Genomic DNA, 14,432 nt, shown 5'->3' on the forward strand with positions numbered 1-14,432 from the left:
ACTAAATTTTTTTTTATATGTATTTTTAATTCGCTTATTCAAGGGGATTGCTAAGAAATACATCGGAGCAAAAGTGAATGGCTGAGCAAAAATGAACAAACACAAAGGAACAGGTTCACTCACTCGTTTCAAAGAGCAGCTCTGTTTTGTTCACTCATTCATAAACAACCAAAGTCTATCGATAAATCAGTCTATAATAAAAAAAAGCATAACAAATAAACACGTTTGTTGATATAAATGTATTTCGCGTTTTCAAGATGGTTATACTCAACGACGATTGCATTATGCGCATACTTAAATATTTAGATTTTAAAGACGAATTAAACTTGTTCGAGGCAACGAAAACAGATCCAATAAATCGTTGGGCTTCGGTTCTCGACTTTATTTGGAAAAAGGAAAAGAAATACACTTTTTGGACAAAGCAATATGAAATCTTTGATAAGAATACTGAACTGATGCGAAATTTCCTGAGCTGCATCAGTTCAACTGTAGAAGAATTAACTCTATGGGATGCCACACCGGGAAGACTCGAATGTTGGACAGAGTTCGAATTTCCGAAGATGAGATCACTGCGTTATTCAACGATTTTCTGCAACAGCGACGAAAAAACGAGATTACACGGTAATGACAGTGTTCCAGTACTACAGTTAATGGCGAAGCTCTTTCCAGGACTGCATCATTTGAATCCTTCCTCATTTGAACGCTTCGATTTGTATCACTTCGCACAATGGAGGCATTTGAAAAAACTGGATAAATCCTATTGTGACGATTTCGGTGCACTTAAATCGGCGATAGAAAATGGCTCATTCCAAATGCTGGAAAATCTCTCAATCCTAGAAGAAGACTTGAATGATGAGTGCTTTAATATGTTGATAAATTTGCCTAATCTTCGAACTATTGTCATGTTATGCGGCTCTGATTGTGTTATTAGTTTAGACCGTCGAATTCAAATGCGGGCTGAGGACATTGAGCACATTATTCTCGAATTCTTTTATTTGAATGGACTGGACAATGTCAGTAAATTGATAAACGTGCGTCAATTGACTTTTATTGATATGAGAGAAGATATGTTCGTTGATCAAGATCTAGACGAATTGATAACATCTTTACCCCAATTGGAACGACTTGATTTCAAAAATGTGGGACATTTCGAATGTGAAAATGAGCTTTGGAATATTGTGGCCGATTGTCCATCTCTGAAGATTTTTAGAATGTTGAAAAAGAAGCTAGGCAAAGACTTCATTTCCTCAGACAGAAGCCTCATGGAAAACGTTTTAAATAAGCGCTCTACACATTTAAGCCTTTATTTCCAAGTCCCTGAGGAAGTGGAGAATCTGATTCGTTTATATTTCAAGCATCCTAAGTTAAATGTCTCGTTTGAGCCATTAGAGTTTGAGGAAATCGGCAAGGATTCCTTAACATTTCACTACCGAAAAACTTGATAATGTAATTGTGATAGAAAACAAAATGAATAATATAAATGCACCATTTATTATGCCAAATATTATTACAATACATTCAAAGATATTCAAGAATTTACCAAAAATATGTCCTATATTCTGAAAAAAGTGTATTTAAATTTCCATAGAATATATAGTTCCTTGACATTAAAAATTACATACTTTTTGCAGTTTCTTACCGCAATCAGAAAAAGAAATAATTTAAGAAACATGTTAAATAACATTTTTATTTATAATCGTATATGAATAACAAATAAAATTAACAGCTTTAACAAAAAATATTATCCTAATCCTCACCCCCGTCCGAATAGGAGTGGTTTTTAATGATGTGCTCCAACTCACATCAGGTGGACGGAGGCAAGGACTTACATTAATATAAATAAATTTGGAAATTAATTAATTTTAGAGCGAGTCAGACTATATATTTTATATACCCAAATACTTGTTTTATTTTTAAAATTCCTCAACGATTGAACTCATTGACCAACTGCATCCGCTTTTTCCAGCTTCCAGATTTTTCAGACCCTTATAAATTAAAAATGGGCGGCTTTTGTCCGGTCGGATTCCTGGTGATGGATTACCAAAATGTTATTCATTTGTCTGGCCATACCATAGAATGATGTTCCTTTCATTAGGCAAATGCTCCGACCTTTTAGCGTCTGCGGGTTCTATGTAAACTTAAGCTTGAAATGCATGGTTAATATAAAATGAACGAGGATTCCTTCTGACTATCGCACATTTCAAATGTCATCTTTGGAAAATATATTTTGGAACCAAACTATAGATAGTAGAACTGGCAAATAAAACTCCTCCATAGTTTTAGTAAAAATTAAATCGGAGTAAATGAATGTTATCTTTTAGCATGAATCTTAAGGAAAAGTTAGAAGACCACGTAGTGGAAACACAACATATAAAAATACATTACTAAAATATAAATAGCATTCTGACAAAATTATTTTACTCGTTTGTAACTTCCGAACGGTACGCTGATAAAAAGAATTCGCAAACGCAATTCAAGTACCAGGACTGGTTATAAAAGGTCAGGAAAATCAATTCGTGCCAACGGATCACCTAATGTTATCAGAAAATTTAACGGTAATATGGTTAGAGTCGCCGACCTGACACTTTTAAAAAAAAAAGGCTCGACCTCATGCTCAACAAAAAATAAATCCTTTAGTAACTCAAGAAAGCCGAATAAATCTAATTTGAGGAAACAAAATGTTAAAACCGAATCCAAAAAAAAACACATTATACCTATTTTCGCCAAATTTCAATGGGCTTAGGGTATAAAAAAAAATGATTCTTAGAAACAAGAGTTGCGCCTCGTTCCTCACAAAAAAGAAGGAATTTTATGAAAAATGTGTCATATTTTCAAGAAAACTTAACTTTTTACTGGATTCCGTAGTTGTAGACGTATTTCCTGTTGGCCAGAAGAACGACATTGTTAGCAATAAGATGACTTGCAAGAAAATATTTTATAGCTTCAATCTCTCCATCGATTATGTTCAGATTCCTTTTGACATGTGAACTCGTTGGCATTCCTTAAAAGTACAAAAATTAATTATTTACTGCACCAAATTAATTTATTGAATTTCATAAATTTGTGAAATTGCAATATCAGAACTCTTCTGTTAATAAATTAAATATATCCACAAACTGACGGAACTTTCAATGAAATACACAAAAATCTTAAAATGGCGTTTGTCAAAATTTGTGTGTATGATAAATTTTGACAGCTTCTTTTTTATTTTAGTTTCATTGCATTGCAAGTCGTCACAAATTGAATTTGTTTAACATTTCAATGCGATTCAGTGTGGTTATTTTCGTTAATTATCTATTATTTTACAATAAAAGACAATTACCATAGTTTACTTACCAGTTTTAAGTTTGTAGCACATTGTGTCGGTATTCTTGCTTGTCAATTTGTAGCGCTTGGTTTTGCAGTGATGTAAAATTCGCCGGTTCCAAGCAGTGCTGTAATATCTGTTTTCGATATCGATATAAATAGCCGGTGAAAAAATTTTAGGTATTCATAATAATATTAAATTTTATATCTTTATTTAATTTTTTTTTTGCAAATTTGTATAATAGACTTAGACGATGTGTTCCGCACGTCGAAACTTTGAAGAATGAAAGTATTTCTTGCTTCTGTTCAGCTCATCAAAAATTTCAATTTCAAAGGCCTACTGCTTTTCTCGATTATTTCAAAGTAATTTCAACTATTTAATCGGCCTATTGTGTTTTTTTGTGAAAAATCAACAGTTGCTATGTTTTTCATTCTAGGATTTAAAAATTTCATTATCTTAATTCTACTGTTTTAATTAATTGCTTTGAATATTTATTTTGTAATGTGTTTTTAAATAATTTATTTTTCGTATCTTTATTTTAAAAACAATTTTGGTAGTTAGTTAGTTTTCCTTTAAATCAAATTTTTCTGTTTCAACCAATCTGGCAGCACTGTCGCAATGTTAAAAGCTGCCTTTCAGTATCAATGTCATCGAAATCGATAAATAGACCTTTGTTCATTGCTCAATTGGGTAAACAGGCTCACTTGATCTTTTTTTTTCAATGTGAGTCCACTCATTGAGTTCACATGTTCACTTAGTCAAAATGGCTCTGTTCCATCATTGTTCATGAACAGAACCACTTTCTTAAAACGACACCGGTTTTTTTTTGTTTATGAAGATAATAATACGTTTAACTAAGTTATAATTAACATTATAAGTTGAAAAAAATTTATATTCTTATCATAGGTAATCATAATAGAACAAAAATGTGGTGAATTTAGAAATGTAAATAAAAAATAGACAAATCATTTTTAACATATTGATTATATTTTGTTATACAAAATTTTCTTTTTAAATGTATTTTGAATTCGCTTATTCGGAAACAGGTTCACTCACTCGTTTTAAAGAACAACTCTGTTTTGTTCACTCACGCATGAACAACCCAAGTGTATCGATAAATGAGTCTATAATAACAAAAGCTTAACAAATAAACACGCTTGTTGATATTAATTTATCTCGCGTTTTCAAGATGGTTACACTCAACGACGATTGCATTATGCGCATACTTAAATATTTAGACTTTAAAGACGAATTAAACTTGTTCGAGGCAACGAAAACAGATCCAATAAATCGTTGGGCTTCGGTTCTCGACTTTATTTGGAAAAAGGAGAAGAAATACACTTTTTGGACAAAGCAATATGAAATCTTTGATAAGAATACTGAACTGATGCGAAATTTCCTGAGCTGCATCAGTTCAACTGTAGAAGAATTAACTCTATGGGATGCCACACCGGGAAGACTCGAATGTTGGACAGAGTTCGAATTTCCGAAGATGAGATCACTGCGTTATTCAACGATTTTCTGCAACAGCGACGAAAAAACGAGATTACACGGTAATGACTTTTTTCCCGTACTACAGTTAATGGGGAAGCTCTTTCCAGGACTGCATCATTTGAATCCTTCCTCATTTGAACGCGTCGATTTGTATTACTTCGCACAATGGAGGCATTTGAAAAAACTGGATAAATCCTATTGTGAAGATTTCGGAGCACTTAAATCGGCGATAGAAAATGGCTCATTCCAAATGCTGGAAAATCTCTCAATCCTCGAAGAAGACTTGAATGATGAGTGCTTTAATATGTTGATAAATTTGCCCAATCTTCGAACTATTGTCATGTTAAGCGGCTCTGAATTTATTATTAATTTAGACCGTCGAATTCAAATGCGGGCCGAGGACATTGAGCACATGGTTTTCGAATACTTTTATTTAAATGGACTGGACAATTTCAGTAAATTGATAAACGTGCGTCAATTGACTTTTATTGATATGAGAGAAGATATGTTCATTGGTCTAGACGAATTGATAACATCTTTACCCCAATTGGAACGACTTGATTTCAAAAATATGGGACATTTCGAATGTGAAAATGAGCTTTGGAATATTGTGGCCGGTTGTCCATCTCTGAAGATTTTTAGAATGTTGGAAGAGGAGCTAGACGAAGACTTCATTTCCTCAGACAGAAGCCTCATGGAAAACGTTTTAAATAAGCGCTCTACACATTTAAGCCTTTATTTCCAAGTCCCTGCAGAAGTGGAGAATCTGATTCGTTTATATTTCAAGCATCCTAAGTTAAATGTCTCGTTTAAGCCATTAGAGTTTGAGGAAATCGACAGAGGTACCTTAACATTTCACTACCGAAAAACTTGATAATGTAATTGTGATAGAAAACAAAATGAATAATATAAATGCACCATTGTAAAACAAATTGTTCTTATTATCCCAAATATTATTACAGTACATTCAAAGATATTCAAGAATTTACCAAAAATATGTCCTATATTCTGAAAAAAGTGTATTTACATTTCCATAGAATATATAGTTCTTTGACACTAAACTATACATAATTTGCTGTTTCTTACCGCAATCAGAAAAAGAAATAATTTAAGAAACATGTTAAATAAATAACACTTTTATTTATAATCGTATATGAATAACAAATAAAATTAAAAGCTTTAAAAAAAAAATTATCCTAATCCTCACCCCCGTCCGAATAGGAGTGGTTTTTAATGATGTGCTCCAACTCACATCAGGTGGACGGAGGCAAGGACTTACATTAATATAAATAAATTTGGAAATTAATTAATTTTAGAGCGAGTCAGACTATATATTTTATATACCCAAATACTTGTTTTATTTTTAAAATTCCTCAACGATTGAACTCATTGACCAACTGCATCCGCTTTTCCAGCTTCAGATTTTCAGACCCTTATAAATTAAAATGGGCGGCTTTTGTCCGGTCGGATTCCTGGTGATGGATTACCAAAATGTTATTCATTTGTCTGGCCATACCATAGAATGATGTTCCTTTCATTAGGCAAATGCTCCGACCTTTTAGCGTCTGCGGGTTCTATGTAAACTTAAGCTTGAAATGCATGGTTAATATAAAATGAACGAGGATTCCTTCTGACTATCGCACATTTCAAATGTCATCTTTGGAAAATATATTTTGGAGCCAAACTATAGATAGTAGAACTGGCAAATAAAACTCCTCCATCGTGTTGGTAAAAATTAAATCGGAGAAATTGAATGTTATCTTTTAACATCAATCTTAAGGGATGTAAGGAAAAGTTAGAAGACCACGTAGTGGAAACACAACATATAAAAATACATTACTAAAATATAAATAGCATTCTGACAAAATTAAAAAGAATTTGCAAATGCAATTCAAGTACCAGGCCTGGTTATGACAAGGTCAGGAAAATCAATTCGTGCCAACGGATCACTTAATGTTTTCAGCATCCGTTGAATGGGCGAAGATTTAACGGTAATATGGTTAGAGTCGCCGACCTGACACTTCTAAAAAAAAAAATGATTCTTAGGAGACAAGAGTTGCGCCTCGTTCCTCACAAAAAAAAGGGAATTTCATGAAAAAATGTGTCATATACCTTCAGCTTTGGAAAAATTATTTTGAAACCAAACTATAGATAGTAAGTAAAACTCCATCGTATTGGAAGAAGAAGGAATTTCATGAAAAAATGTGTCATTTACCTTCAGCTTTGGACAAATTATTTTGGAACCAAACTATAGATAGTAAGACAAATAAAACTCCTCCATCGTGTTGGTAAAAATTAAATCGGAGAAAATGAATGTTATCTTTTAGCATGAATCTTAAGGGATGTAAGGAAAAGTTAGAAGACCACGTAGTGGAAACACAACATATAAAAATACATTACTAAAATATAAATAGCATTCTGACAAAATTATTTTACTCGTTTGTAACTTCCGAACGGTACGCTGATAAAAAGAATTCGCAAACGCAATTCAAGTACCAGACCTGGTTATAAAAGGTCAGGAAAATCAATTCGTGCCAACGGATCACTTAATGTTTTCAGAAAATTTGACGGTAATATGGTTAGAGTCGCCGACCTGACACTTCTAAAAAAAAAAGGCTCGACCTCATGCTCAACAAAAAAATCCTTTAGTAACTCAAGAAAGCCGAACAAATCTAATTTGAGGAAACAAAATGTTAAAACCGAATCCAAAAAAAAAAAATGATTCTTAGAAACAAGAGTTGCGCCTCGTTCCTCACAAAAAAAGAAGGAATTTTATGAAAAATGTGTCGTACTTTCAAGAAAACTTAACTTTTTACTGGATTCCGTAGTTGTAGACGTATTTCTTGTTGGCCAGAAGAACATTGTTAGCAATAAGATGACTTGCAAGAAAATATTTTTTAGCTTCAATCTCTCCATCGATTATGTTCAGATTCCTTTTGACATGTGAACTCGTTGGCATTCCTTAAAAGTACAAAAATTAATTATTTACTGCACCAAATTAATTTATTGAATTTCATAAATTTGTGAAATTGCAATATCAGAACTCTTCTGTTAATAAATTAAATATATCCACAAACTGACGGAACTTTCAATGAAATACACAAAAATCTTAAAATGGCGTTTGTCAAAATTTGTGTGAATGATAAATTTTGATAACTTCTTTTTTTATTTTAGTTTCATTGCATTGCAAGTCGCCACAAATTGAATTTGTTTAACATTTCAATGCGATTCAGTGTGGTTATTTTCGTTAATTATCTATTATTTTACAATAAAAGACAATTACCATAGTTTACTTACCAGTTTTAAGTTTGTAGCACATTGTGTCGGTATTCTTACTTGTCAATTTGTAGCGCTTGGTTTTGCAGTGATGTAAAATTCGCCGGTTCCAAGCAGTGCTGTAATATCTGTTTTCGATATCGATATAAATAGCCGGTGAAAAAAATTTTAGGTATTAAAAATAATATTAAATTTTATATATTTATTTAATTTTTTTTGTAAATTTTTATAATAGACTTAGACGATGTGTTCCGCACGTCGAAGCTTTGAAGAATGAAAGTATTTCTTGCTTCTGTTCAGCTCATCAAAAATTTCAATTTCAAAGGCCTACTGCTTTTCTCGATTATTTCAAAGTAATTTCAACTATTTAATCGGCCTATTGTGTTTTTTTGTGAAAAATCAACAGTTGCTATGTTTTTTATTCTAGGATTAAAAAATTTCATTATCTTAATTCTACTGTTTTAATTAATTGCTTTGAATATTTATTTTGTAATGTGTTTTTAAATAATTTATTTTTCGTATCTTTATTTTAAAAACAATTTTGGTAGTTAGTTAGTTAGTTTTCCTTTAAATCAAATTTTTCTGTTTCAACCAATCTGGCAGCACTGTCGCGATGTTAAAAGCTGCCTTTCAGTATCAATGTCATCGAAATCGATAAATAGACCTTCGTTCATTGCTCAATTGGGTAAACAGGCTCACTTGATCTTTTTTTTTCAATGTGAGTCCACTCATTGAGTTCACATGTTCACTTAGTCAAAATGGCTCCGTTCCATCACTGTTCATGAACAGAACCACTTTCTTAAAACGACACCGGTTTTTTTTTGTTTATGAAGATAATAATACGTTTAACTAAGTTATAATTAACATTATAAGTTAAAAAAAATTTATATTCTTATCATAGGTAATCATAATAGAACAAAAATGTGGTGAATTTAGAAATGTAAATAAAGAATAGACAAATCATTTTTAACATATTGTTTATATTTTGTTATACAAAATTTTTTTTTTAAATGTATTTTGAATTCGCTTATTCGGAAACAGGTTCACTCACTCGTTTTAAAGAGCAACTCTGTTTTGTTCACTCACACATGAACAACCCAAGTGTATCGATAAATCAGTCTATAATAACAAAAGCATAACAAATAAACACGTTTGTTGATATTAATTTATCTCGCGTTTTCAAGATGGTTATACTCAACGACGATTGCATTATGCGCATACTTAAATATTTAGACTTTAAAGACGAATTAAACTTGTTCGAGGCAACGAAAACAGATCCAATAAATCGTTGGGCTTCGGTTCTCGACTTTATTTGGAAAAAGGAGAAGAAATACACTTTTTGGGCGAAGCAATATGAAATCTTCGATAAGAATACTGAACTGATGCGAAATTTCCTGAGCTGCATCAGTTCAACTGTAGAAGAATTAACTCTATGGGATGCCACACCGGGAAGACTCGAATGTTGGACAGAGTTCGAATTTCCGAAGATAAGATCACTGCGTTATTCAACGATTTTCTGCAACAGCGACGAAAAAACGAGATTACACGGTAATGACGGTGTTCCAGTACTACAGTTAATGGCGAAGCTCTTTCCGGGACTGCATCATTTGAATCCTTCCTCATTTGAACGATTCGATTTGTTTCACTATACACAATGGAGGCATTTGAAAAAACTGGATGATTCCTATTGTGACGATTTCGGAGCACTTAAATCAGCGATAGAAGATGGCTCATTTCAAATGCTGGAAAATCTCTCAATCGTCGAAGAATTCTTAAATGATGAGTGCTTTAATATGTTGATAAATTTGCCTAATCTTCGAACTATTGTCATGTTATGCGGCTCTGATTGTGTTATTAGTTTAGACCGTCGAATTCAAATGCGGGCTGAGGACATTGAGCACATGGTTCTCGAATTCTTTTATTTGAATGGACTGGACAATGTCAGTAAATTGATAAACGTGCGTCAATTGACTTTTATTGATATGAGAGAAGATATGTTCGTTGATCAAGGTCTAGACGAATTGATAACATCTTTACCCCAATTGGAACGACTTGATTTCAAAAATGTTGGCTATTTCAAATGTGAAAATGAGCTTTGGAATATTGTGGCCGATTGTCCATCTCTGAAGATTTTTAGAATGTTGAAAAAGAAGCTAGGCAAAGACTTCATTTCCTCAGACAGAAGCCTCATGGAAAACGTTTTAAATAAGCGCTCTACACATTTAAGCCTTTATTTCCAAGTCCCTGAGGAAGTGGAGAATCTGATTCGTTTATATTTCAAGCATCCTAAGTTAAATGTCTCGTTTGAGCCATTAGAGTTTGAGGAAATCGGCAAGGATTCCTTAACATTTCACTACCGAAAAACTTGATAATGTAATTGTGATAGAAAACAAAATGAATAATATAAATGCACCATTGTAAAACAAATTGTTCTTATTATCCCAAATATTATTACAGTACATTCAAAGATATTCAAGAATTTACCAAAAATATGTCCTATATTCTGAAAAAAGTGTATTTACATTTCCATAGAATATATAGTTCTTTGACACTAAACTATACATAATTTGCTGTTTCTTACCGCAATCAGAAAAAGAAATAATTAAAGAAACATGTTAAATAAATAACACTTTTATTTATAATCGTATATGAATAACAAATAAAATTAAAAGCTTTAAAAAAAAAATTATCCTAATCCTCACCCCCGTCCGAATAGGAGTGGTTTTTAATGATGTGCTCCAACTCACATCAGGTGGACGGAGGCAAGGACTTACATTAATATAAATAAATTTGGAAATTAATTAATTTTAGAGCGAGTCAGACTATATATTTTATATACCCAAATACTTGTTTTATTTTTAAAATTCCTCAACGATTGAACTCATTGACCAACTGCATCCGCTTTTTCCAGCTTCCAGATTTTTCAGACCCTTATAAATTAAAAATGGGCGGCTTTTGTCCGGTCGGATTCCTGGTGATGGATTACCAAAATGTTATTCATTTGTCTGGCCATACCATAGAATGATGTTCCTTTCATTAGGCAAATGCTCCGACCTTTTAGCGTCTGCGGGTTCTATGTAAACTTAAGCTTGAAATGCATGGTTAATATAAAATGAACGAGGATTCCTTCTGACTATCGCACATTTCAAATGTCATCTTTGGAAAATATATTTTGGAACCAAACTATAGATAGTAGAACTGGCAAATAAAACTCCTCCATAGTTTTAGTAAAAATTAAATCGGAGTAAATGAATGTTATCTTTTAGCATGAATCTTAAGGAAAAGTTAGAAGACCACGTAGTGGAAACACAACATATAAAAATACATTACTAAAATATAAATAGCATTCTGACAAAATTATTTTACTCGTTTGTAACTTCCGAACGGTACGCTGATAAAAAGAATTCGCAAACGCAATTCAAGTACCAGACCTGGTTATGACAAGGTCAGGAAAATCAATTCGTGCCAACGGATCACCTAATGTTATCAGAAAATTTAACGGTAATATGGTTAGAGTCGCCGACCTGACACTTCTAAAAAAAAAGGCTCGACCTCATGCTCAACAAAAAATAAATCCTTTAGTAACTCAAGAAAGCCGAACAAATCTAATTTGAGGAAACAAAATGTTAAAACCGAATCCAAAAAAAAAAAAAAATGATTCTTAGAAACAAGAGTTGCGCCTCGTTCCTCACAAAAAAAGAAGGAATTTTATGAAAAATGTGTCGTACTTTCAAGAAAACTTAACTTTTTACTGGATTCCGTAGTTGTAGACGTATTTCTTGTTGGCCAGAAGAACATTGTTAGCAATAAGATGACTTGCAAGAAAATATTTTTTAGCTTCAATCTCTCCATCGATTATGTTCAGATTCCTTTTGACATGTGAACTCGTTGGCATTCCTTAAAAGTACAAAAATTAATTATTTACTGCACCAAATTAATTTATTGAATTTCATAAATTTGTGAAATTGCAATATCAGAAATCTTCTGTTAATAAATTAAATATATCCACAAACTGACGGAACTTTCAATGAAATACACAAAAATCTTAAAATGGCGTTTGTCAAAATTTGTGTGAATGATAAATTTTGATAACTTCTTTTTTATTTTAGTTTCATTGCATTGCAAGTCGCCACAAATTGAATTTGTTTAACATTTCAATGCGATTCAGTGTGGTTATTTTCGTTAATTATCTATTATTTTACAATAAAAGACAATTACCATAGTTTACTTACCAGTTTTAAGTTTGTAGCACATTGTGTCGGTATTCTTGCTTGTCAATTTGTAGCGCTTGGTTTTGCAGTGTTGTAAAATTCGCCAGTTCCAAGCAGTGCTGTAATATCTGTTTTCGATATCGATATAAATAGCCGGTGAAAAAAATTTTAGGTATTCAAAATAATATTAAATTTTATATATTTATTTAATTTTTTTTGCAAATTTTTATAATAGACTTAGACGATGTGTTCCGCACGTCGAAACTTTGAAGAATGAAAGTATTTCTTGCTTCTGTTCAGCTCATCAAAAATTTCAATTTCAAAGGCCTACTGCTTTTCTCGATTATTTCAAAGTAATTTCAACTATTTAATCGGCCTATTGTGTTTTTTTGTGAAAAATCAACAGTTGCTATGTTTTTTATTCTAGGATTAAAAAATTTCATTATCTTAATTCTACTGTTTTAATTAATTGCTTTGAATATTTATTTTGTAACGTGTTTTTAAATAATTTATTTTTCGTATCTTTATTTTAAAAACAATTTTGGTAGTTAGTTAGTTAGTTTTCCTTTAAATCAAATTTTTCTGTTTCAACCAGTCTGGCAGCACTGTCGCGATGTTAAAAGCTGCCTTTCAGTATCAATGTCATCGAAATCGATAAATAGACCTTTGTTCATTGCTCAATTGGGTAAACAGGCTCACTTGATCGTTCTTTTCAATGTGAGTCCAATCATTGAGTTCGCTCACTTGTTCACTTAGTCAAAATGGCTCTGTTCCATCATTGTTCATGAACAGAACCACTTTCTTAAAACGACACCGGTTTTTTTTTTGTTTATGAAGATAATAATAGGTTTAACTAAGTTATAATTAACATTATAAGTTAAACAAAATTTATATTCTTATCATAGGTAATCATAATAGAACAAAAATGTGGTGAATTTAGAAATGTAAATAAAAAATAGACAAATCATTTTTTAAAATATTGATTATATTTTGTTATACTAAATTTTTTTTAAATGTATTTTGAATTCGCTTATTCGGAAACAGGTTCACTCACTCGTTTTAAAGAGCAACTCTGTTTTGTTCACTCACACATGAACAACCCAAGTGTATCGATAAATCAGTCTATAATAACAAAAGCATAACAAATAAACACGTTTGTTGATATTAATTTATCTCGCGTTTTCAAGATGGTTTCACTCAACGACGATTGCATTATGCGCATACTTAAATATTTAGACTTTAAAGACGAATTAAACTTGTTCGAGGCAACGAAAACAGATCCAATACATCGTTGGGCTTCGGTTCTCGACTTTATTTGGAAAAAGGAGAAGAAATACACTTTTTGGGCGAAGCAATATGAAATCTTCGATAAGAATACTGAACTGATGCGAAATTTCCTGAGCTGCATCAGTTCAACTGTAGAAGAATTAACTCTATGGGATGCCACACCGGGAAGACTCGAATGTTGGACAGAGTTCGAATTTCCGAAGATGAGATCACTGCGTTATTCAACGATTTTCTGCAACAGCGACGAAAAAACGAGATTACACGGTAATGACGGTTTTCCAGTACTACAGTTAATGGCGAAGCTCTTTCCGGGACTGCATCATTTGAATCCTTCCTCATTTGAACGCTTCGATTTGTTTCACTATACACAATGGAGGCATTTGAAAAAACTGGATGATTCCTATTGTGACGATTTCGGAGCACTTAAATCAGCTTTAGAAAATGGCTCATTCCAAATGCTGGAAAATCTCTCAATCGTCGAAGAAGACTTGAATGATGAGTGCTTTAATATGTTGATAAATTTGCCCAATCTTCAAACTATTGTCATGTTATGCGCCATTGATTGTATGATTAGTTTAGACCGTCGAATTCAAATGCGGGCTGAGGACATTGAGCACATGGTTCTCGAATACTTTTATTTAAATGGACTGGACAATGTCAGTAAATTGATAAACGTGCGTCAATTGACTTTTATTGATATGAGAGAAGATATGTTCGTTGATCAAGGTCTAGACGAATTGATAACATCTTTACCCCAATTGGAACGACTTGATTTCAAAAATGTTGGCTATTTCAAATGTGAAAATGAGCTTTGGAATATTGTGGCTGGTTGTCCATCTCTGAAGATTTTTAGAATG

General features: G+C 32.3%; 1 protein-coding gene and 1 long non-coding RNA gene across 3 annotated transcripts; one reads left to right on the forward strand and one right to left on the reverse strand.

Annotated features, from left to right (window-relative positions):
* Window positions 1-275: 275 nt before the first annotated feature.
* Window positions 276-10,701, forward strand: LOC117794330. Of its 2 annotated transcripts, none has more exons than XM_034634950.1 (2): window positions 276-1,486; window positions 10,491-10,701. In XM_034634950.1, exon 1 carries the CDS (start codon window positions 285-287, stop codon window positions 1,440-1,442), a length of 1,158 nt encoding a protein of 385 aa, XP_034490841.1. In that variant the 5' UTR covers window positions 276-284; the 3' UTR covers window positions 1,443-1,486; window positions 10,491-10,701. The 2 variants fall into 2 exon arrangements, with proteins under 2 accessions (XP_034490841.1, XP_034490842.1); XM_034634951.1 differs by lacking the exon at window positions 10,491-10,701 and having other exon boundaries at window positions 276-621; window positions 670-1,502.
* LOC117794333 lies at window positions 1,708-3,512 on the reverse strand. Its single transcript, XR_004618409.1, has 3 exons — window positions 3,337-3,512; window positions 2,847-3,001; window positions 1,708-2,026 (listed from the first exon to the last, which is right to left on the reverse strand). It is a non-coding gene; the product is annotated as an uncharacterized LOC117794333 (long non-coding RNA).
* Window positions 10,702-14,432: the final 3,731 nt, after the last annotated feature.

This window comes from Drosophila innubila, chromosome X, assembly GCF_004354385.1.
Source record: "Drosophila innubila isolate TH190305 chromosome X, UK_Dinn_1.0, whole genome shotgun sequence".
NCBI classification, from domain to species: domain Eukaryota; kingdom Metazoa; phylum Arthropoda; class Insecta; order Diptera; family Drosophilidae; genus Drosophila; species Drosophila innubila.

Excerpts from the sequence above, each read along its gene's own strand:
- LOC117794330 (XM_034634950.1), top strand. The coding sequence starts at position 285 with ATGCGCATACTTAAATATTTAGATTTTAAAGACGAATTAAACTTGTTC.